General features: G+C 44.7%; 1 protein-coding gene across 2 annotated transcripts in view; it reads right to left on the bottom strand.

Moving 5' to 3' along the window:
- Positions 1–508: 508 nt before the first annotated feature.
- Positions 509–25219, bottom strand: part of hdac4 (histone deacetylase 4) — a 159898-nt gene continuing 135187 nt past the window's right edge. For both annotated transcript variants that reach the window (XM_075479076.1, XM_075479077.1), the window contains 4 exons: positions 23513–23646; positions 8441–8525; positions 6889–7030; positions 509–6274 (listed from right to left, as the gene is read on the bottom strand). In XM_075479076.1, the coding sequence (XP_075335191.1) occupies positions 6235–6274; positions 6889–7030; positions 8441–8525; positions 23513–23646 (401 nt within the window). In that variant the 3' untranslated portion in view covers positions 509–6234. The remainder of the gene's footprint in view (positions 6275–6888; positions 7031–8440; positions 8526–23512; positions 23647–25219) is intronic.

The raw sequence follows: 25219 nt of genomic DNA, 5'->3' as shown, positions 1-25219 counted from the left end.
GTTCCCATATTTGTGAAAAAAGAAAAACATGACAGTTGAGGTAGGTAAACACTGAGCACAAGGAATCCAATGGAATTCATTTATTTGCTGAACTCTGATTCTAAACTCTACATTAGGCTACCTGAAAAATACAAAACATAAACGTAATGTTTCCAAAACAAATAATGGTTATGGTTACCAGTAAATTGTAAATAAAATATATTTGTGATTATAAGTTAGTTAATAACTTAGTGTCATATTATTTTTTGCCAGTATTATAATTTTATTAGGGCCTCTCTGGGCCCCTCTTTATCATGGCCCCCTAGAATCCTTCTCCTTTTACCCCCCTTTTCGGCACCCCTGTACACACACAAACACATATTATACAAAGTGGCAAGAGAAGTAAGACTTCTTAAATGAGTTAAAACCGATAAATTAGGTTTAATTTTCCCGATTCCGCAAATCTTATTCAGTCGGTGTGTCTAAAACATTATGAAATAAAACATTATTTTTCAACAAAGACTTTGAGTTATTGTCTTTCATATAGATCTTTATTTTACAATTCAGACTAAACAACAGAATGCTAGTCTCCTAAGATGCAGTAAAAAAGACAAAGAGCTAAAAACCTGAATGTTTAGGGTAAGTTAATTATTATAGACATAAAACGAGACAGTGCAGACAATATTTTCCAAAACAATACTTTATACTGTTCATGTCAAAGACAACATGTTAGAGCAAAGATTTCCAGAGAAAAATGTACTATTTCTGTAACAATGGCAGCACAAGTCAAAAACTGATGAAAAAAAAAAGAATATGCATTTTATACATATGTAAACCTAGAACTTTTTGTCTTTTAACCACAGTGGTCAGAGATAACTTGCTTCTTTACTGGAATGGACCGCCGTGACACTGACCCGGCATCTGGATGAAGCCCTTTAAAAAGTCTACATGTGACAAAGAATGAAAATGTCATCCCAAAAAAAATTCCATCAAAGTCACATGTTGGCCGAGTTGAAAACAATTCCCATTCTGTTGCTGCAGTTTACAAAGCGCCCTACTAGTACAGTTTGCTTTTCTACATAAATACAATAAACCCTATTGTCTGTGCTAGATTATTTCTTTTCTCTAAAAGATGCAATTTATGTATTCCAGGTTTGATGTTTTCAGTATGCTACAGGTAAATGACAACATGGAAAGCACCCAAACTTATCTAAACGAGAAACAAAACCGCAGTGAACGAGGCGGTCAGGATACAGTGAAAGTAATAATGTCCTTCAGTGCTTCATCCCTTATGCTGGTATGTGGCAAGGGACAGACAGACAAACGGACAGGTAGGCAGTGCATGCAGACGTACAGACCATGCAGAGAGAAAGGAGGAATGGAGTGAAGACAGGCCACCCAAAGAAACTAACAGCTCCTGGAGCTATGATGGTTTAAATAAAGCAGTTCGACCTCCTAACAAATGGAAATTCTAATAAAATGGAATGTAGCCTCTTTTTTTTTTTTTTTTTTTTTTTTTTTTTTTTTTTTAGGTAAATGGACATTATTTTAAGACTAACTGTGAGGACAGATGGCCAAAGTAGCCAGACTGTGCTACTTTTGACTGCGTTTGAAAAACCGAAGCATTAAACAGTAGGAAAGCCATAACTGGCAGTGCTGCACAAAGGTTCTGGGAAGGTACTCCTCAAGTGCATAAACATGTGCAGAGATGTCAGTGTGTCCAACAAGAGGTGATGGGCAGGACAGCCTGATTATAGGTGTTTTTTAATGTCCCGTCCTGAAATAGCCCTGTATGTGTTACATGTCACACAACAAATAGGTTCAAAATGACAAGAGAGAAAGTCTGTGTTTGTGTCTAGTAAAAAGAGGAATGTAGACAGAAACGCACAAAAAAAAACAGTGATGCCTTACGTTCCTCTGCAGATACTATCTCCGCTATTTTTGCAATTTATGCTAACGTATTTACATTCATATCAACACATTCTCCCCATTCTGGTGAATCTAGAAAAAAAAAAACATGTAACATGTGACTTTCTATGTGCATTTGCAGGATCCTACATTAGTTCTGTTGTCAAAGGTCAGATACATTCTGTCAAAATGTGAAGAGATACACTTGAAAAATGCAATCACTAAAATATCAGCACATGATATGTAATTATATTCAAGATGGATATTTGCTTTTTCTATAAAACTGTCCACTTAAAAATGAAAGCTTGGAAGAGTTTTGGTCTCTTATAAGAAACATAACATTGTGATGCTGTATGAGTTTTTTTTTTCTTTAAAATACAGGAGAAGTCCTGCCAAACCTCAGGCCACTCTGAAGTCCCACAAGCATCACTTACATGCAACGGAGGATGGATTTGACTACGCATGCAAAACTGACTTAAATTAAAACCCAAGACTGGCCAGATAAATAAATAAAAAATATTGGTGCGGAATCATTTTGAATCACATCACAGTGATTTCATCGACCTTACTCCAATTCAAACCCAGCCTTCCCTCATTCTTTCCAATTTGTTACACGATGATGTTGTACACCTCAAAGGAAGAAGAAACAAAGTGAAGAATTTTAAAATTGTGATCTCACATTCCCTAAAAAACTGAAACTCGACTGACGCAATCCAAGATCAGTGTTTTTCTACAATTACAGCTAAAAAAAAATAACATCAAAATGTACAGAATGGTACAGATATGTGCATGAATATGTGAGGCAGAGTAGAGGTCGACTGCACCCCTCCTGTAACAGTGCTGTGGTACCAGTGGGATAAATAATGGAATCGCTGTCAAAAAATACAAGACAGGGTGAAAAAAACAGCTGCAAAACACTCAACTGTAACCCGGAACAGCAAACTGTGCCTTCAGTAACACGCTAAAAGGGGCTGACCGCATCTTCCACCCATGAAAAGTATCCTTTTTCAATGCCAACTTCAAAACAAGGTCAAAGTATTTCATTATGTGTAGATATATATAATATACTCATTTCTTTTATATATAAATCTGTTATGAACAAATAGTAAATACACAATTGTCCATCATTTTACAAAGTAGAAACATTGTCATCCCAACACTCCCACAAAAACCCTAAATCCAGAGACATTTTCAGGTGATGTCCACAAAAAAAACCATCCAAAACCTCTCCTGTTGTGACGTATGTCAGCTTTACAATGCAACTGAGAAACAGAACGGACAGCATGTACAAAAGAACAGGTAAATACATTTACAAAAAGGTACAAAAGTAAGTCATGAGAGTCCATAGAGGGGCGACAAAATGAACTGAAAAGGTAAAAAAACCCAAAAGAAAACCCAAATAGTCACTGATGTATGTGGCAGGAATCCTCAGGAAATCAGTGTCATATGTACAGTAAACAACCGTTAACAGCACAGCGCTCTGTTTTCTGTTCACTGGAAGAGGAAAAAAGGGGCACAGGGTAGTCACACCGAGGGCCGAGCACAAGTTGGAAGGATGGTTACAGAGTGGATGTCTGCACGCTGGCCACAGTGGTTACAGTCCGACTCCAGTCAGTCACTGAGGCTTTTTAATCCAACATGCTTACCAACGTAAAACAGAGTTTGTATCTGATTTAGTTTAAACTGGTCGAGAAAGATGGCCACCCTTCCTGAGTCTGGTTCTTCCTGGGGGGATTGGACTGAAGACAAGTTACGGCGCAATCTTATTTTTGAATTGGCTTTGTATGTATGATTGGACTCATTTGAATTGAATCAATTGAATTATGATTACAATGAATTGGACTCTAATTGGCTTGAATTGGACTGTATCATTGAAGTGTCTTGAGATGACATTTGTTGGGATTTGGCGCTATATTAATAAACTGAATTGAAATTTAAGAGAAATTATGGGCTGATATTGTTATCATTTGGCCAGTTGCTAATAGTATCAGAAAGAGTTTCTAGAATTTATTTTCCCTTTAAAAAACATAAACGAGTACTTCGGCCCTTCACACCATCTCTGAATGAGCACAAATTAATTCATACAAATGCATGTCAAAAACCTTTATAATAAGCCTATAAGATCTTTTGGTAAAGAACTAAATGTTTCAAAAGACTGTAAACCATGACCAAGTCAATGAATTTACAGTTTATTTTTATTGCTCAACAACGTGACATAACCAGGACACAGCAGATAAATATCAGCTTGTTAACAGCCATCGGTTAATGTTATCCTATTTGTTGATAGGCTGATCGCAGTCAAGAAAGTGAATATCAGCAGATACTGATTCTAGGCCCATATAAAAAAAATTAAAATTAAATGAAGAAATACTTTATCCCAAAGGAAAATTATATCAATTATTAATTATACTTTAATCAATTATACATACATCTGTACATTAATAGTTATCTAAACTATTATACTCAGACTGTAATAAAACCTTTACCTCGTGGATTCTCCAATGTTTGAGGTCCAGTGTTTTGGTTTTAGTGACATCTTGTGGTAAACCTGGAAATTGCAACCAACTGCACCCAATCCCTCTTTCCAAGCGTGGAAGTGAAACTATGGTGTTCTCTAAAAGTGGAGCCAGTGTTTGGCTTGTCCCAAACTGGGCTACTGTAGTTACATGGTGGCACGACGTGGGGGAAGGAGCCACCATGTCTGTCGATATATAAATAGCTTGTTTAATTAAACAAAAAGGAAACTACTGATTCTACAATAAAGATAATCCAACTTTACAGTGCCGGAGATTAAGAAACTTGAAACCCATATGTGCTATTTTAAGTTGCTAATATGCTCAATTCACCTACTGCTAAGTCCGAACAAAATAAGGATTTCAAACGGAAAACCACTTTTAACTTGTGTTCAACAGTTCAAACAGTTTGGGTCTCACTGTATATGAACAGACAGACATATACACACACGCACCTGTTTCATAGCACCTGCCATTTGGGGAGCAGATGTGCTTAACAAGGGCTTAAAGATGTTAAACCAGCTGTGAGAGCCTCTGGAAAATCCCAGGTGGTAAGGGCCTTCTAACCACAGAAACATATTGGTCTTAGAGAAGGCTAGTTAAACAAATTAGCCCATTTGTGATTAATTACATCCTTTAATAATAGGCAAAACGTGACACCAATATTACTGTCACTGCTAAGTCTTTGCTGTTCTGCACGTGTGGAATCATACAAGGCTTGACAACAGTACCACACATGATCACCTTTTGTGTTTGGCTCCATTAGGGTCTAATTACTGGATAAAGAAGATTCCAGTCTTGTTGCTCTTGTAAAGTGCTCGTTACTTAACTTCTTTTGATGCTCGTGTGATCCACAGACAGATAAAAAATAAAAAAATAAAAAATCCTCTTAACTTATTAACTCAATTGAACCATTTCCAACTTGTGACTGGGAACCTTCCAGGGTGAAAATCAGGGTAACATGTTAAAGATGGAGGGAAAGACAGTCGGCTGGTTGCAGAAAATTTTAGGTAAACACACCAAGTTTCTCCAATCTATGTGCCAACAGCATCCTGATGTCTTGCCAGGACAGAAATGTTTGAGGGGCAGGAGAGATGAGGCCTTGAACCAACATCTATGTTTAAGGCTAAAGTGGAGTTCAACAGAAAATAAACCAGGTTTAAAAAAAAAAAAACAGAGAAAAAGGGGGAAAAGGCACAAATGCTCAGTCTTTTACTGTCAATAGTCCTGGAAACTTGCTGACCTTTGTCATCTGTAACTTTTTAACAATCTGGGAAAAAAAAATGCAGGAAACAGGACAACTTTGTTCCATTTAAATATCCCGAAAGAGCAGGAATCCATCCTTACTGCAGTGTCACAATCACAATAGCTCTGGTGGTCTTGATGAAAGCGAGGAGATGAAGATAAAGCACAGAAAGACAGAATAATATGGAAAGTAGAGGACTGCAGAATGTCTGTGTACGGCTAAGACCGGCAGTCAAAAAGTACATCTGTCTAGTGTTTTAAAAGCACTGGCACTCAAAGGCGGTCACTGTGGGATAATTGACTCAGTCCTAACATATCTGACGTCATCAAGTGCAATACGTTTCTGCTGACTGTGACCCTGTGCACAGCTGATCAGCGGAAGCATCGCTCATCTTTTTCAGCCGTCCGCTCCCTCTGAGGACCACATCTGTCAGCTCCTCTCGTTGCCTCCCATGAAAAGCTGCCATTCTGGTACGGCAGTGGTGAAACGTGGGAGAGGATTCTACGGGTAATTTGAAGTGACTGACTGGATAAGGATGTGGTCAAAGATGAAGACTGGCCTGAGTGGTCAAAGGATAAGCGTGTTGCTTTACATCGGAGCTTCCTCTTCCATCGGTTCCTCTTCAGCTCTGAGGAAAAGACGACATCGCAAACGAAGACAGAATGTTATTCATTTAGGCCGTCTTGTATGTCTGAACAGAAATGATTAAACTTTATTCAACCAAAAGTATGGGAGCAGGATTTATATTGCTCACATAGGCATGTGATGTTTTAGAGCACACCATAAGAGGGTCACATGTTTAAACATGCATTTTACAGCTAAATATTTATTATGCTTCACCATACTGGTGTTCACTTTGCCCGTCTTTGCTGTTTCATACTAGCAGCCTCGTCCCAGTTTTGCCTGATGAGAGCTGCATGTGGCTGGAATTAGCCTGAATTAGACTGAATCTTTCAACCCACTAATTATTCATGGCTTCATCACTGTCAGCGACTCCATCACGTTATAAGATAAGAAGATGAAAGGCTTATTCATGTGCTTGCAGAAAGTTGAAATAAAAATTCTGTTAATACTCTGGAGGTAGGCAGATATTTTTCATCACCTTTGGACAGAGAGAGCTCTTTAAAACCTAACTGGCTTCATATTTACCAATCCAGAGTAAGAAAGCAAACTCCCAAAATGGGAAACCCTTGTTTAAACATACAAGAGGATGATCAGTCAAGTCACTAATGGAAACGCCACCTTTTTCCAATGTTCTTGTTGGCGACAGACAATGAGGCCATGGCAGAGACGGTTTCAGCTTCATCAGCGTCACGTTGGAGGGCTTCGCTCAGCGAACATCCGACTGTGGAGGCAGAGCGCTGCAGTGAGCGCCAGTATTTACCTGCAAAGGATAGAGGATGACAAAGTTGTTTGATTAGAACACCGATATGCAGACAGAGTGCGTCCAAATGTGAAATATTTGTGGATTAGGTCATTATGACCGAAAGCTTCATTTTTAAAGTCCAAATCTCAAGGGTTTTCTGGAAAACACACTGTCCACTAAAACCTTTTCTCTCTTCCTCTTAAAGGGGAACTCCGGGGCATTTGAAGCGCAATCCCATTGCTAGAGGTTGTCAAATACTGACAGTAGGACAATATTACTGGGCATGTATTGTTGTAATGTTTTAAATACTTGAACGCAGTTTTTCTGGAGAAGATAATTGCTTTGTATATGGGAGTATCGTCCATTGACTCTTTTGGGCTTTCACATGCGCGAGCCTACAACCAGCCGGTGAGTGACATGCTGTTTATAAAGTTGTTTTGTAACGTCCCCATGCCAGTAATGTGAGAACCATGCATATGGTTTTGATGGTAAGGCTTGTGACTTTATTGTCGGATGGTTTATAAAGTGGTGTGACGTTTCTGCTGTGTGCAAGTTGTTGTTTTACGTGGAAGATTTATTATTTGCCCCTTAGCCACCACGTATTAGCCTCGCATGACAGGCTGCGCAAACAGCGCGATCGCCGCACAGGGAGCGCAGATTTGCACCAGTCTGTGTCCTACTATCAGTATTTGACAACCTCTAGCAATGGGATTGCGCTTCAAATGCCCCGGAGTTCCCCTTTAAGAAAGCTAAAAAAAAAAGAAGACATTTGAGAGGTTAAACATTTTTACTTTGTCCTAACATTTGTCAATATTTGAAAAAAAACAGTTGGAAGGTAAAATGCGAATGCAAACACATGAGTCTTTCCAGGCTTGAAACACAAAAGCCCCATAAGTCGCACAGGTCATTAGGAGTAAACGGGTTTTGCATGTGAACTTACGAGTGTGGTTATAAGAGACAGTTTGGCAAAAGCTTCATTTACCCTGAGCCCATTGGAACTGGATGCAACACGTGTATGTCTCTTTCAGGGCTGCTGAGATGTTTGCATAAGTGCATTTTCATCGATACGATCATATCATTGTTTCCACAATCGATGATGCTTTTATAAAATATTGATGAACAATTACTGCAATCTCTGTAACTTAGAGTAAAAGTCCAAATTTTAAACTGTTGAATTGCTTTTATGTTAAGTTTCAATCTACTTCAGGAATTTGAGGAACTTTACAATTCCGTTTGTCTCTTCAGATAAACCTTCAACGTGCAGGAGGTTTAACTCTGCTCAGGCTTGAAAAGGCTTTTTCAATGGCCACAATAAGTCCTCAAGGGTTAAGTGATGCAGTTGGACCAAACATCTACATGACACAAGGATGGAAAAATGTGCATGCTGTCAGCTGGTGTGTCTACTGGAGGTGCAAGTGATCAACTCACTGTGAGCTTCCATGACTTTCTCCATAGAGTGCACAGCGTTGGCATTTGGTCTCTGCTCAAGCACCTCGTCAGGAATGGAGTCCAACTGAAACAAACAGAAAACAATATTGGAAGTGTTTCAAATGTTTTTCTGGCTGAAATCAGTAGCTCTGTCATTTGTTTTCGACAGTAATAGCACCACACCTGTGAAAACCCCCACATATCTAACAACATTTAAGGTGCTTGTGCTAAACTTAACTATAATAAGTTGGCACTGACACGAGTGGCGAGGTGCAGATGTCTGCTGGGAACATCGGTTAAAGGCAATAAATCTCACATCACTCGGATTTTTTTAAAGGATATAATGGGCGCAGCTACATGAGTGTTTCTATGAATATGTCAGACAGGTGTTAAGAGAAGTTTCTCCAAAGTCTCATTTGGCCTCATGTGGGTCCCTCCTGGTTTAAAGGATCATTTCGGAAATGTGGACCACAACCCACCGTTAAGTCGGTCCAAGAGGTCGGGAACTATCTTAAGCTGCTGACACAATAAAAAAAATGTGCCTGCACATGCACACCTCCTCCCACTCACTGACAGCTTTGCTACTCTTCGACACAAACTACAGTGTGTGCTTTGTTCTGCGTCCCACTCCAAAGACACATGTGAGTGGACAGATGCATACACTGGGAAACTGCCTGCTCACACAAGTGCACGTAAATACGCACGCACACACACACACATCAGCCTAAACCGATCAAACTTTCCAAGCCACAATTCAGGGAAAACATAGCTTTTCCCCAAAGTGCCTTCCCAACCCGGAATGATTCAATTTGCCTCTTTGGACGACTGCTCAAACGACACTTTTTCTCATTTCATTTTGTCAAACAGGCTCATTCAGCTCTACATTCCACCGCAGACAACACACATCCCTTCTTTACTCTGTCATAACCCCAGTAGAATATTGCACCAACTGAGAAAGACGCAAGGAGGGACATTGAAAGAAAGAAAGAAAGAATTAGAAAGAGTTGGGCTCGACATTTGAGAGCAAGACACCAAAGAGAAAAGGGGAAAAAAAAAATCATTGTCGGTTGGTCTGGCCTGGTCAGGGCTAAAAGTTTTCTTTTAATTAAAACAAATAGCATGTGGGAGAGGTCCAAGGGGGCCGAGGGAAAAAGGCATTCTGGGGAGATGGATACTTTAATCCTGCTGTGGCACGACAAACTACATCATGCGCTCAGGAACAGACTGAGTTGCATATACACATACAGTTTAAGCAGCAGTATTACATCTGCTTATCTGCCATATGACTGACTGTCATCAAGAGCAACTGACAGATGGCACAGTCACTTTGAAAGACATGACAGATAATGTTTGATGCAAGCAATACATATACTAAAAAGACAGGGAAGTTTATAGAATATACAAGTAACACCGCTCTGGGAGATTTTACAATCTGCAGATTAATTGGTGATGGGTTAGGGTGTCAGGACTGGGTATAAAAGGAGCATCCTCCAAAGTTGTAGTAGTTTTTTCAAGGCATGATCGTTCATAGCCAACTACTTTGTGTCAAACTACTCATCAGTAAGTTCCCAAAAATATTTCTCAGTGCAAGATTGCAAAGAACTTTGGTTGATCAATATTCAAAGAGATTATTACTCTGAACAGATTCAGAAAGTCAGGAGAAATCTCAGTGAGTAAAGGCCTGGACAGAAACCAGGGTTGAATGTGCATGACCCTCGAGCCTCAGCCTGTGAGGGCCATAAGAAATAGCTATGCCACCATGATCAATCCAGCTGCATGGGCTCAGGAATACCTTTAAAAAACATTTTCAGTCAACACAGTCCGGCGCTGCATCCAAAAATGTAACCCGAGACTGTATTACACAAGGAGGAAGCCATCCATCAACTGTGTGCAGAAAAACGCCTCTGAGTTCTCCGTGTGTGAGGTCATCTAGGATGAATAGAAAAACACTGGACAGTGGAGACATGTTCTGTGGTCAGATGAGTCCACGTTTCAGCAGCTTTTAGAAAAAAAAAAAAAAAAAGTCTACATGCATAGCTGAGAGAAAGAGAGAAACCATTCAGGCTGTTATCAGAAAAAGGTTCAAAAGCCAAGATGATTTCTTTGAATTTGTGACTGTTAGGTCAAAGTTGGTACAAAACAAAAATCTGCAGATTAAAATATTATTGCATACTAAAAAATGTACAGAACAGTGAAATGGGATATGTACAGACACTTCTATTCAACAACTTATCCATATGGTTCATGAAACGCAAGCTTTTTTTCTACACTGGTGAACTACTGTACTAAGAATTGAAATAAATTCATGTGATATTTATCTGTTTATTTGTCCTCTTTTACACTGGCTGGGAAAAGTGAGTGGAAGTGAATTTGACACGAGTTGAATGGACAGTCTGAAAGTGGCATAACATTACTTTAAGTACCTTTAGCATCACTCTGTCCCAACATTTCCAATCCTTACCATTACCTACTACAAACCAAGCCAAGCCTATCCCAACCCAGTTTGGCCTTGCCTGAGCTCATCCAGCTTGCCTGAGCTCCCAGTCAAAGCGAGGTCAGGGGTTCTCTGGGGTTTCACTGAGTTCACCTCAGAGCAGAGCTGGACAGGGCCAGCTTGTCAGTTTGATTGACAGCCGGGCCTCACACTTATAAACTTTAATGGCTCTTGTCATGGTACCCCAGGGGCCCCCACCCGGCAGGTATGGCAAACACACATGTGCAGACACAAACAAGGATATGCAAGTGAACTATGTACGAGCATACATTTGTCTCCAACATCATCCATGGTGACATTTGCTTTTTCGTTTGTGGTCCTGGCTGAGTATTTACTTCTTCATCATGCTTTAGCATCAGATCTGCTGCAGTCTTTGACAGAGACTTTGACAAAGATGGTTTTTTACGACGGTTTTTCGACTCATGTCTGAAGAAGTGTACTTCTGTGTGTGTGACACAGCTGTCCAAAGCCCACAGACCTGGCCAACGAAACCGTGGAAAGCCATGAGCTGAGAGTGAGGAATGTGCCCCGGTAAAAACATTCCTGAGGGAGGCTCAAACCAAAACAGTGGAAGGAGGAGGAATTCCACTTGTTCAGCAAAAGAAAAGAGCACAAGGCATCCATTGTTTACAGATTTGTCCCTGCGTATATGTTGGTGGTCACTAAAATCGGTTGATTATGTTATGCTAACTGAACAAAGTAATGACGTACATTGCGCAAAGCAGGTGACCTTTTCAGATAAGGGCGGAGGTTTGCGTTGTAGTTGGAGGTGGTGGGGAACAGTCGGGCCCAAAGAGGAACAGGTGAAGCCAAACGTCTTACTGTAACTAGAGTGTAAACAGAACCTCCCTGACAGCTGCTAGCAATTAGCATATTAGCTAGTTGTTTATCAAATAATTGCTAACAACTGCGGTCCAGACTTAGCCAACATCTGTTTGCGAGCAATCATCAATTAGTGAGTTCAGAGTTGACTAGTGTAGTGTCGAATGAATCATTCACAAACTATTTAAAAAGAAGGACTTCATGATTATGCAGTACAGCGTGGAGGGTAATAACAGAGCCCGTAAAGTCCATTTAGCAATTTTCCTTCCTCTCTCTCAAAGCTAAATTTGAGCTTCTTTCAAAAGGAGCTCAATAAAAAATAAAAAAAATGATAAAAGCAGAATTAGTCTTAAGCTGCCAGTAAAGAAAAAGTAAGGCTTCAGTGCAGCATCTGCCAAAAATGGCTTTTAGTCTGCCACAAACTGACAACAACCGTTACAACAGGTTTGATCACAGAAAATCGATACATTTAATACTGTAAATAATTGAACACAAATGACAAGATTTGAATGTTGCAGTATGATGTAATTTTTTTTTTTACAAAATCCCAAATTCAATGTGAGTAAGACCATTTACAGTATCTGTCAGTCTAAACTGGTAAAACAAAGAAAAAGACATCACTGCATACTTATCATTTAAGTTACCGGAGAGACTATAATTGGATTAGAGATTTCTGATATTGTGCTGGGTTCAGGACACCCCCAGACCATACAAATCCTCAGGCAGTTTGAATCAGCATAAACAAAAGCACAGCTGACGAGCTAATCCAGCTGTGGTCTAAAGCCTGAGCCCACTCAGCCAACACACACATTTTCACAAACTAAAACATATTCTCCAGGAAAAACTCACTTCGTGGACACATTCAAACGGGACGTTGGCCATTTGTTGCCCAGACGGCCCTGTTGCCTGGCTGGTGGTTGGTGAGCGTACACTTCCCCTTTTATGCCTACAATCCTCTTACAGTTTTTCCGAGATGCTATTTGAGGCCATAACAAGACTAAGGCAGTAGTTAAAAAACAAAAAAAAAATACACAAGCCTTTATTCTTGTCCCCTTTGGATCAGTCCCCTGCTGACGTTTTCCAGCAACATTCCATGTCTATTACAGAGGCCTTTGCTGAGATTATGATAAAACTCTTTCTTCATGTTGCTTTTATCTGATTAGGGACATTTACCCTTTTTTCCCTCGTTGCTATCAGCTATCAAAGCTCCAAGCAACTAGTTCAAACAGCTGCCAAAGAGCCAGCCAGTCAAATCATGAGAACTCAGGTCATCACATCAACTTTTGTGTTACTCACCACTTTATCAAAGCAATCCAACTACCAAGCGACAGTATTGGACTGTTTTTTGTACATCGCTGTATATTTCAAATACATTTTTAACAGACCTGCATTAGATTAGTATTCATTCCAAACCTTTCTTGACTTTGAAAACCTGCACAGGTACAGCAGCTAATACAGCTGCTTAATAACAACAGTTTCCTCCCTCCCAACTTCAAATGATTGCTCCATTTCCTTTTATTATCTGCTGCCTAGACCCAGGCTGACCCTGCTGAAAGAGGTGTGAGGGTAAGCGTTTTCAGATGTGCATCAGTGAGGGGGCCCTGGGTAAGAGGGGAGCCCTGCAGGGCTGAGGCAATTCACGCCCCCTACCTCCTGCCTATTTTCAAATTCTCAGCTCCCTATGGCACCCATCCAGGGACCTCCTCCAAACCCCTGCCAGCAGGGATGCCTAGCAGGTGGCCGAAACATAAGAAGCTAAGCCTCTGGTTCACTTCATTATTTGTCTTCAGGGAGGTGTTGTGAGTAAGAAGAGCGCCTTCAAACTACACACAAACTTCTGTGACAAATAAAAGCATCCACCCTTATGAGGAATCCTTGAATTCCTGAAGCCTTACCAGATGCCGTGGTGGTGTGAGGCACTGAAGCTCTGAGTTATTGGTGGGAGGAATACAGGTACACAGAATTATTAGATTAAAAGTGTTTCTTAGACTCAAGAATGCTTCCTTGTTAGGATGGGTCCTTCCAAATCAAATGGATCCTTCCTTGTATTAAGAAAAATAAATAAAGGAACACTTCTAACAAGTATGCAGACATAACAGTAACAGTCCCACGATCACTTACACTGCTCACTTTTAAGTGAGATTTGATGACATGGTATCCAAAAAACGTTTTTTCCTTGACTTTGACAAGTACCCCAAGTCTCTAAATGGCTGGCCCAGTCTAATACAGGTTTATATCGATTGTAGATGTTTGAAACTGAAAGTGATGCTCAAGTAGAGGGAGTTATGAAAGGTTTTATGCAAGTGGAAAAATCAGAAATGCCATAAACAGAACAGTCAGGTCACAACAAGTGCAACACACAAGTAGCTACCTCTCCTAGTTTCTGCTGTCTTCTCCACCGAGTTCATGGTAACTTATTCTCTAGTTTGGGCTAGCTTGTCATTTAATGGGTTTTTTTTATGGGTTTTTATGGGTTAAGCATGTGCAAATAAGCTGTAAAGCCCCACAGAGCAAGTTGTCAGAATTGGTTAATCCAATCTGATTAGCCTACTAGCATAATTGCCTAAGTAATTTTTTGGCCAAATTGTGATATCTGCCTAACTTTACTCTCCTATCACTGCTGCATCACCCTGCCGTATTGCCTGTGTCATCAGCCTATCAGAACACATTTTAGAGTCCAAAATCACGATCTGACTTAGTCATCTCTTTGATTTGGGCATTTTTGACGAGACACACAAAGATTTTCCAAAAACATTCAAATATGACTTAGGCAATTCTGCTATTAGGCTAACGAGTCTGTCTGACATCAGCTTCCCGAGACTGGAGGTGGTGCTCTGCACATTCAAAGCAGAAATCCCCAGCTACATCACTGACGTGTCGATAACACTAACAAATAGAAAACATCTTACGAACATGTTCACAATAGGGATGTCCCCATCCGATCACGTGATCGGAAATCGGGCTCGATCACGTGGTTTCAGACTTGATCGAAATCGTTCCATCCCGATCAGGGATCGGATATGTAGCCCATGTATATTTATTCTCATTATGTATTTTTTATTTTTTTTATCAGAACTATAATATTTCAAAAGAGAAAAAATGGAGAAAAAATAATAGCTTAGTAATTACTGTTATGTGGTGGTACAGAGTCAGACCGTCTCAACCATAGACATAATATATGTAGACGCCTCATAGACTGACGCTGTCTATTGGAGCCGACGTATCAGCGCGGCCGCCATCTTGGATGGGTCTCCAATGCCTCCACATTACATTTATTTCGACTGAGGAAGGTGTATATCCCCAACCACAATAATCATAACTCCCCAAATTTTTATGTCTACGGTCTCAACTCCACACAGAAACAACGCATGCGGCATGACGTCACTTTGCTGCCGTAAAGCGAAGCAGAACACGGCAGCAGCTTGAAGCTGGGGGCACGAATGTCTGCAGTGTGGAGGTATTTTAAAGTGGATGGCAAAAACGTTGCGATTGCAAACTGTGAGATATGCAAACTTGGGATTTCAAGAGGTGGCGAGGACATGGCTAACATCCTTGATGAGAACAGGAACAGGCTCAAATCTGACAAGGTAGAGATGTTGGTTTTCATCAAGAAAAACATACATTTCTTTCTGTGAAGCCAGAGGAGGAGAGTAAGAATTAGGAGTGCAGTTAAAGCACATTACTGGCCTTACTTTAGAACACTGTGGCACTTTTATTTGCTTATTTGTTTACATGCCTGCCAGGTATTTCAAGTTGAGCTGCTGCTCGTTTTTATATTAGACATTGTTGCACTAAACTACAATGTGAAGAATTTGTTTATTACTTGATTACTTTTTTTGTTCAAGCTACCTCACAGAAGTGCTCTGTTTATAAGTGTTAAATGATAAAATAAGGTGAATAAAATATGACTCGGACTCTGGGGGGGGGGGGGGGGGGGGAACCTGATCGGGACCATCCCTAGTTAACAAGGTCAAGAATTTGATTTTTATTACAGTATTTTTTTTACTAGGGTTAAAATGCCAGAAAATACTGCCAAATCTGCAAGGTTTATGTAAGCGCAAATTTATTCATGTGCAAAAAATGTCATCTCATGTTGTTTAGTGTGTTTTGCTGTAACTCACGCCTCATCCTGACTGAAAGCGAGCGAGCGAAACTAACGCGATACGACGGCGAAATTTCGCGAGGGTGTCCTGATGTGCAGCGTGACGATTTTGTCAGGACTGATTCTATTGGTTCAGAAAGTACTCACTCTCTGGCTCCCTTCGGTTCAGATCTTTGTGGTACGGGTGTTTGGGGTCATAAACCATTGGGTGCTGTTCCACATTAAAGATCAGCTTCTTCTCGTCCATTATTCCCTGAGTAATGCTGACCTGTTGCTTACTAGCTTCTCAACAGGAAGCAGCGTGTTCATTTCAACCAATAAGAACGGTACGCCGCAGCGAAATGTCGTCCCAATAGAGACAGCGCAGGCGATTTTATTAGGGGTCGGCGTGATCGCTGGATGGAGCGACATCGCTCGCGGCATGTCAGGACAGGCTGATTGAAAAGTACGCATTCTGATCACTTTTTATCAATCGCTCAGGATGAGGTGTCAGAGTGCCACATGAAACTTTAGGTTATTTACATAACCCCGGTTCTCTGAGTAATATGAGTGAGATGTCTCACTATGGGATGCACGCCCCCGCTGCAGACCTCAGAAGCATCAATCTCATTACGCCAATCCTGATTGGCTGGTGAAACGTGTCCGTCCGCACCAGGTAGTCCCACCTACCTTAAATACCTCCTGCGGACGGCACCACGTCATTCAAGATAAGCACCTCTTCTCACTCGCCCAAGCAAGAAGGGTTGTCTGGTGAGACATCTCACTCATATTACTCAGAGAACCGGGGTTATGTAAATAACCTAAAGTTCTCTTTCATAATATTTCGCTCGATGTCTCACTATGGGATATGGTTGCTCCCGTATTGCCAGACAAGCTTATCCAGCGTCCACCAACCCATAGGGATAAGTACACTGTTCCAATCAGGACAGCAAAACCGCTCTAGCCACGCACGGAGCGGAGACGTCCAGCATATAGAAACGGACAAAAGTGAGAGGCGAGGACCAACTCGCTGCAGCACAAACGTCCTGAACAGTGACTCCCCTGAATAAGGCCCAGGATGCGGCCAAGCCCCGAGTCGAGTGCGCTCGCAGGCCCACAGGTGGCTGCAAACCCTGACTCGTATAAGCCAAAGCAATCGCCTCCACCACCCAGTGGGATAGACGCTGCTTTGTGACAGGTTTCCCCTTATGAGGGTTAGCCCAGGAGACGAACAGCTGATCGCTCCTCCTGAAACCCCTCGTCCTGTCCATATAAGTGCTCACTGCACGGACTGGACATAACGCATGCGACATCTGCTCACCTGGTGAGGCAGCAAAAGCCACAAGGTCAATAGGAGAACATGAGCCCACCACCTTAGGCACAAAGGCCGGGTTGGGCTTCAAAATCATCCTCACATCCCCCGGAAAGAGCTGAGCGCATGAGGGATGCACTGAGAGCGCATGGATGTCACTGACCCGTTTAGCCGAAGCCAAAGCCAGCAACAACACTGTCTTGAGAGACACGTGTTTCAAGTCTGCCCCCTCCAGTGGTTCAAAGGGAGGGCCCTTAAGCCCTTTCAGGACCACGGCCAGATCCCATGGTGGTACCAGCGGTCTGGACACGGGGAGAAGCCTGCGCGCTCCCTTCATAAAGCAGCAAACCAGCGGGTGCTGGCTCGCTGTTAGCTTCCCGAAACCCACGTGACAGGCGGTGATAGCCGCCAAGTACACTTTAACCGTGGAGAAAGCTTTTCCTTTGTCAATCAGGTCCTGCAAGAATGACAATATCACTCCTACTGGACACTGAAAAGGAATGTGGCCATTTCTGTGACACCACCCCTCAAACACTCTCCACTTACAGTCATACAGAGACCTAGTGGAGGAGGCTCGAGCGTTTTGTATAGTGGAAATCACCCGCTGTGAAAGACCCACAGCTGACAGATTCAGCCACTCAGGGGCCAGGCCCACAGTGCCAGGCGCTCTGGGTGTGGGTGGAAGACCGCTCCCCCCCCCTGTGACAGCAGGTCCCTGCGAAGCGGGAGCTGCCAGGGCTGAGCGCACATCAGCTGATATATCTCCGCTAACCAATGCATCGCAGGCCAATGCGGAGCTATCAAAATCAGTGCGTGGCCGTGCTCCCTCACTCTGGACAGAGTGGGGGGTATCAAGGCCAGGGGGGGGAATGCGTAAAGACGCTCGCGCGGCCAGGCGTGCGCTAGTGCGTCTACGCCGAGGGGAGCATCCATGCTGCGGAGAGAGTAAAACAGCGCGCACTGCGTGTTGTCTCTCGATGCGAACAGATCCACCACGGCCCGGCCGAAACGTGCCCATATCTGTTCCACAATCTCCGGGTGCAGAGTCCACTCCCCGTATACCGGCGCGCCCCTGGACAACAGGTCCGCACCCGTGTTCAGGACTCCCGGGACGTGCGTCGCTCTCAGGGAGAGGAGACGACCACAGCTCCACAGGATCAGTCTGCGTGCCAGCATATGCAACTGACGGGAGCGTAATCCCCCCTGACGGTTGATATACGCCACCGTAGTCGTATTGTCCGTCCTCACCAGGACATGGTGACCCATGAGAGACGGAAGGAAATGTTTCAGGGAGAGGAACACTGCTGAAAGTTCCAGAAAATTTATGTGAGAGCGCTGGAGATCCACACTCCAGCGGCCCCTCACAGACCGGCCCTCGTGAATTCCGCCCCAACCTGTCAGGCTGGCGTCCGTAGTGACCACTTTCCTGGACAGGACGGAACCCATGGGCACCCCGTGGGTCAGAAAGGACGGGACCCGCCAGTGGCGCAGTGCCCTGGCACACCCCGGTGTGACCAGCACTCTCCGTGCGCCATGACGCACGGGATCCAGCCCGCATGAGGCCACCCAGAGCTGGAATTCCCTCATGTGGAGCCGGCCAAGATGGACTACGAGTATGGCAGACGCCATCAGCCCGAGTAACCGCAGACATAATCTGAACTGAACAGATTTGCCTGGACGGAAGAGCGCGAGACATGCCCTGAAAGCTTTCACTCGGTCCCCCGAGAGACGCGCTGTGAAAGTCACCGAGTCCAGGGATAATCCCAGAAAGATTATGCCCTGTGCCGGGGACAGCATGCTCTTTTCCGCGTTTATCACGAAACCCAGATCGGATAGGTGTCGTATGAGAATACGCGTGTGCGCCCTGGCCTCCTGCTCCGATTGTGCCAACAGCAGCCAATCGTCCAGATATGTGGCCAAGCGGATGCCCTGCCGTCTCAGCGGGGCTATTGCCGCTTCCGTGCACCGCACAAACACCCTCGGGCTTAAGGACAGACCGAAAGGGAGCACGCGGTACTCGTAACAGATCCCCTGGAAAGCAAATCTCAGATACTTTCTGTGGGGAGGATATATCGGGATGTGGAAATACGCGTCTTTCAGATCGACAGAAGTGAACCAGTCGTTCTGTCTCACAAGACGCAGCAGGGATGCGTGTGTTAGCATCCTGAACTTGTATTTCCTGAGATATTTGTTCAGAGCACGTAGATCCAGGATAGGGCGAATTCCGCTCCCCCCCCGTTTGGGGACCAGAAAATACCTGGAGTAAAAACCGCTCTGACACTGTGCGGGAGGTACGACACAGATTGCTCCTTTGTTTAACAGTGAGAGGATTTCCTCCTGTAAAACACGAGCTGACTCTCCCTGAGCCTGGGAGTATATTATACCGGCGAATCGCGGGGGAACAGCGGCGAACTGCAGCCTGTAGCCCCTCGAGATCGTCTTTACCACCCAGGGTGAGGCTGCGAGAGCGGCCCATCGCTCCCATCTGGGGGAGAGAGTGGACACACACCGCAGCCCCTCCGCCGTGAGAGGCCCCAGCCGCGGTGCGACGGCGCCCTCTCCTGGCGGAACAGTGACATGACCCCCGGGTGACGCTGCGCGTTTCTGCCCGGGAGGACAGAGCAGCGGCCGGGCCCACACACCCCTCGCCCCGGGGAAAGCCGTGGCATTTCGCCGAGGGGGGACAGCGGGCGTCACCACCACGCTGCTTATTTTGATATTTTGTTTGGCTTTTGTTAGCTGAGCCCTCGGCCTTCGGCCTGGATGCTGCAGCGGGACACATTTTATTTTCTTTACAGAAATGTGTGTGCTTGTGCGTGCTTGTGGACATGAGAGAGGGGCAACTGCTGAACCCTCCGCCGTCAAATGTCCGTCTCCCCCGGTCTGCTCTGGCACGGTCCGTGGCAGCCGGGAGACGGGGGCGTGGTGGGCCTCCGGGAGCACGCTCAAAAGCCGAACAGGTGGAGCTGGTGAACGGGGAACATCCAGCTGCATCACCGGTGAAGAGAGGGGCGATCAGGCCGCTCTCTTCTTCTTCCTGGCCTGGTTGAAGACAGCTTGCACGGGCTGTGCCGGCGGAGCTGCAGCCGGGACCAAGGGCTTCCTGGGCCAGCCGGCCCGAGCGGGCGGGGGGCCCGGGGCGAGCTGGGGTTTCGTCTGTTTGGGCGTTTTAAACTGCGAAACCTGGGAAGCGGCCTGTGCGAAGCTTTTACGCTGCACAGTCGGAGAGGGAGCCGGGGACTTTCGAGGGAGGCAGAGCCGGAGAGCTTCATCCTCCTTCTTTTTGGCTTCACACCGCCGTTGCATCGAGTCCAACGCGGAGCCGAAAATCCCCTCCGGGACAATGGGCATGTCCAGGACGTCCTCCTTCTCTCTGTCTGACAGGTTGGCGAGGTTGAGCCACCTCGCTCGTTCCTGCAGAACCATCGTCCCCAGCGCTTTTCCCGTGGCCCGGACCGCGCAGCGTTGGACACGGAGACACAGGTCGGTGATGACCGGTATCTCCTCCCACGTAGCTGGGTCCTGAGTTTGCCCAAAATCCTCACACAACTCAGCCTGGTAAGCCGTGAGCAGGGAGAGGACATTGAGCGCTCTGGCCGAAAGCGCCACCGCCTTGTAAGCCTTTTCAGTCAGGGCTGACTGAAAACGGTCGGACTTGGACGGCAGACTGGGGCTCCGGGAGGACACCGCTGACAGCCGGGGGTGAAGGTGGGCTGCAACGAGTGGCTCCATCGGAGGCATGCGGAGCAGACCCAGGCTCTCCATCGCCTCACAGTCGAGGGACGAGGCCCCGGGAATCGGGCTCCTGCTGCTGTATGGGCGGTCTCTCCATGAGCGCGCCACCTCATCCAGCAGCTCTGGGAAGACGGGGAGAAGTTGCTTCGTCGCGCTCTTGGCCAAGGGCAATTTCTTCCCCTCGTAGCGGGATCTGGAGGTCTCAGCTACGACAGCAGGCCAGGGGATGCAAAGCCGGGCAGCAGCGCGTTTGCACACGTCGAGCATGTCCGAGCTGGCGAGGGGAGAAGCTGGTGTGCTGCTCTCATCTCCATCCCGAGAGGCGACGGAGGCCGTGGGCTGTGCAGCCCGGGCCGGAGTGATGAAGATGTCTTCCTCGTCTTCATCCTCTGATATGAGGAGGTCCGAGGCGGCATCTTCATCGTCCCCATAGTCCAACAATAGGACGTCTTCCTCCTGCGGGGGATCCGCGGCTAGGTCGAGCTGGGAGCCCCAGCTGGCGCTAGCCTCCGGTACCGCCACCGCAACAACCCCTCTCTCCTCTCCACCCTCGACGGCGGCGCCGTCGGAAGGGAGATAGGGGTCATGTCCAGACAAGCTAGCTTGGCGGGCTAGCCGTCTGCGGAGACTCTTGATGGTGAACACCGCACAGTGTTGACACGAGCCGGGGACGTCGATAGCCAGCCGGGCGTGTTGCAGCCCCAGGCAGCTCGAGCAGACCTGGTGTGGATCTTTACTCGATATCTTGTTCCCACAGCGACAGGGACGGGCCCCGGAGTCTCCGTGCCCTCTGGTGTGAGGGGTTTTGTCCTCCATTCCTCGCGAGCTGGTGTGCAGGCAGGGAGTTGAGGCAGTTAACTGGTGTGCTAACTGTGAAGCCGAGAGGATAGCTGGTGTGCTAACGCTCGGGACTCGAACAGCCGTGGTGAGGCGCCGAGGACAGTGCTGGCCAAGCCGTGGAGAGGCGAGGAAAGCACTGAGTTCGATCTGGTGTGACCGACGAAGCAAAATGTATCCAAGGCTAGGTAGCGCCCGGCGACAGAAGCTGAGTAAGATCCGTCTGCGGACAGTTAAGCTAGCTAGCCAGAGGACGCGAGATATGCTCCGAGTGAGAAGAGGTGTTTGAATGACGTGGTGCCGTCCGCAGGAGGTATTTAAGGTAGGTGGGACTACCTGGTGCGGACGGACACGTTTCACCAGCCAATCAGGATTGGCGTAATGAGATTGATGCTTCTGAGGTCTGCAGCGGGGGCGTGCATCCCATAGTGAGACATCGAGCGAAATATTATGAAAGAGAACACTGTATTTTCTAAATTTCCTACTAGTTTTCTGTTGAACTCTTTCTGTTTCATAACTGTAGCGATCTGTAGGAGTGGAGTTTTGGACAAAGTTTTTCAACTTAGTCTGAATATGTTTACTTACTTAGTTTTTTAAAAAGTTGACATGATCATTGTAATCAGCAATACGTCACGAGGGAGATGATACAGAGGGGTCATTTAAATGATAACCACTCTGAGGATGTGCTCATGGCAAGGCTTGAAGCAACACTTCGTCATTTACTGAACAATAAATCAATGTAATTTCTATCTGATATTCACTGTTATTACTGCTTACTCACTAGGCTACTGTGGTGAACGCAGCTATTAGGTCCCATCCAAAGATAGATAAAGATGTAAGAAACGCTAAGAAAAAAAAGGTTTGCTCTCAACCACAACTGGCTTCAAGGTGGGAAATGCTCCTCTACATACATATGTGTACATATGGACATGAAATGAAAGCAAAAAGAATATTTCCTGTGTATAAATGGCCACCAGAGTGTGCTGCTAATGTACAAGAAGGTCACTTTAATTAAAGGAATGCAAAGACTCTCAGAGTACAACTAACCACTAATTACATCAAATACTGTATTTCATTCTCCAGATGGTAAATGTGATATGACATATTTTGGACACATAAGCTCCAAAAAGGACATTAGCCTCTAAATCAACTGCAGGAGAAGCGTGGGCATAAAAATGGTAGCTGCTCTGTTTGTGTGCCACAAATCACAGAGCACGCATGTTTGTTGAGTTTCACGGCACAGCCCACACACTCCCACAATTACCCTTCTGCCTGGAAATCCTCTGCCTCTGACGTGTGCAGTGTGTGAGAGAGCTGATGTCATCTCTTAGTGACATTAAAGACGAAGAAAACACAAAGAGGAGGTAGAGTTGGCTCAGATAGAAGCGTACCGTTGTTGAACAGTGTTTACATTGCACATTGGAGTGTATTTCAAGCCTAACTCTATTTAACAAGAGCATCAAATCAATAAGTTTTACATTAAATGATTTGAAACTCATTCCCCTCAATTAGTGTGTTCTCACATTATTTATGGAAAGGGTACACAAAATGATCCTGAACAGAAACAAAAGTATTAGAAGTGATCGCATTTGTAATTTCGGCACAAAGCTTTTGAGGCACACTGTTCTCTGGATTTCATTCGCTCAGAAACAGGAAGTCTATTCACAAGCTCAACGTGTCATATGTCTCCTGATGAAGTTAACTCCCATTTAACCTGGACTGCTTTTAACAATATTTTCAGGGGATATTTCGACAGTAATTAATCCCTTGTCCTCTTGCCTAATTTCTTACCTCATTGCCCAGCAGAGCAGAGATGCAGGCTTCAGAGGCATCACATATGGCTGTGAGGTCGTGACCCCCCTCCAAGGCAAGCACACAGCGACCGCCTGCCAGACCCATCAGCTGCCTGGTCAGGTAGCCAAAGCCTGGACACACAGGAAATGACAGCAAAGAGAAGGAGGGGAGAAAGAGCAAAAAGAATGAAATGGGTAAAAACTGCTGTTGAGCCTCTAACTTCCTTTTGGATATTGATCAAAGCAAAAAAAAAAAAAAAAAAAAGAGGAAAAAAAGAGGGTTTGAGTATGGATGAAGGAAGGGGTGACTGCATCAGAGAGGAAAAGGGAAACAGAGCGGACTGTGGATTTACTGGGGGCCAAAAAACAAGCCATAATATGAGCCAGGTTTAATTTGAATAAATACGGCTTTGCGTTCAGTCTTGGTCAAAGCCTTTGATGTGTTTCCTCTCAGGGGAAGGGGGGGGTTCTAAAATATGCATTCAGCCATACTTTATTTTCTCCTGAATGCTACCCCGTCCCCTCTTCCAGCAATCCTTTCTAAACCACACATATCAGCCCCTTTGACAACCTAGACCACTGCTCTTATTTGAGATCAGCAGAGCGGTTTTAGAGAGGCTCGTTGCTGGCACGCATCGCTCTCCATTTGAATACAAAGTTAGTGGCAGAAAATACTCATGGACATGCCTGTGTGTGTGTATAGCAACCTTTTCTGCCACCACATTTTGATGTCACATTGCAAATTATACACGATGAGTGATGCAGATAATCAGATTTTGATCTGGGCATAGAGCTAATTTTAAAAAACTTTAATCAACAACCCCAACAATTACAAACCTAATAAACCAACACTTATTCACAACAGAACATAAAAAGAAATCAAATGTTCAAATAGGACATTTTACCATTTCATGAAAAATATGAGCTCATTGTGAAGTCTATGGCAGCAACATGTTTTTAAAAAGCTGAGACAGGGCCATGTTTCCCACTGTGCAGCATACTCTTTTTTTTTTGACAACAATCTGTAAACATCTGGAAACTGAAGGGACCAGTCGCCGGACCTTTGGGAGAGGAATGTTGCGCCACTCCTTTCTGATATAGGATTCTAGCTGCTCCAGTCTTCTGTGCCGTATTTTGCAAATCATTATGCACCAAATGTTTTCAGTTGGTGAAAGGTCTGGACTGCAGGCAGGTCGGTTAAGCACCTGGACTCTTCTACTACAAAGCCATGCTGTTGGAATAGATGTAGTATGAGGTTTAGCATTGTCTTTATGAAATATGCAAGTCCTTCCAGATATGCTCTAAAACCAGTATCTGCCTTTCCAGATGTGCGAGTTTCCAGTTCCACAGGTATTAATGCACCCCATACCAACAGAGATGCAGGTATTTAGAGCTGAACATTGATAGCGAGGGAGATGGTCCCTCTTCTCTTGGAGTATGGAGGATGGATTGTTTCCAAGAAGAATTTCTGATATTGATTTGTTTGACCATAGACAAATACATGCTCGAGTGTTGACCTGTATTTGGGGATGGTATGGTAAACGGTGTTCAAAGACAATCCTTTTTTAAAGTGTTCCTGAACAAATATAGTGACTTCCAAGACAGAACTATATCTGATTTTACTGCAGGGCCACTTGAGGGCCAGAAGATCATGGGCATTCAGTCTTGATTTTTGGCTGTGTCCCTGGCACACAGATGTCTTCAG

Source organism: Odontesthes bonariensis, chromosome 12, assembly GCF_027942865.1.
Source record: "Odontesthes bonariensis isolate fOdoBon6 chromosome 12, fOdoBon6.hap1, whole genome shotgun sequence".
NCBI lineage: Eukaryota > Metazoa > Chordata > Actinopteri > Atheriniformes > Atherinopsidae > Odontesthes > Odontesthes bonariensis.
Note: the sequence above shows the minus strand (reverse complement) of the source record. Positions and strands in the feature narration are given on the sequence as shown.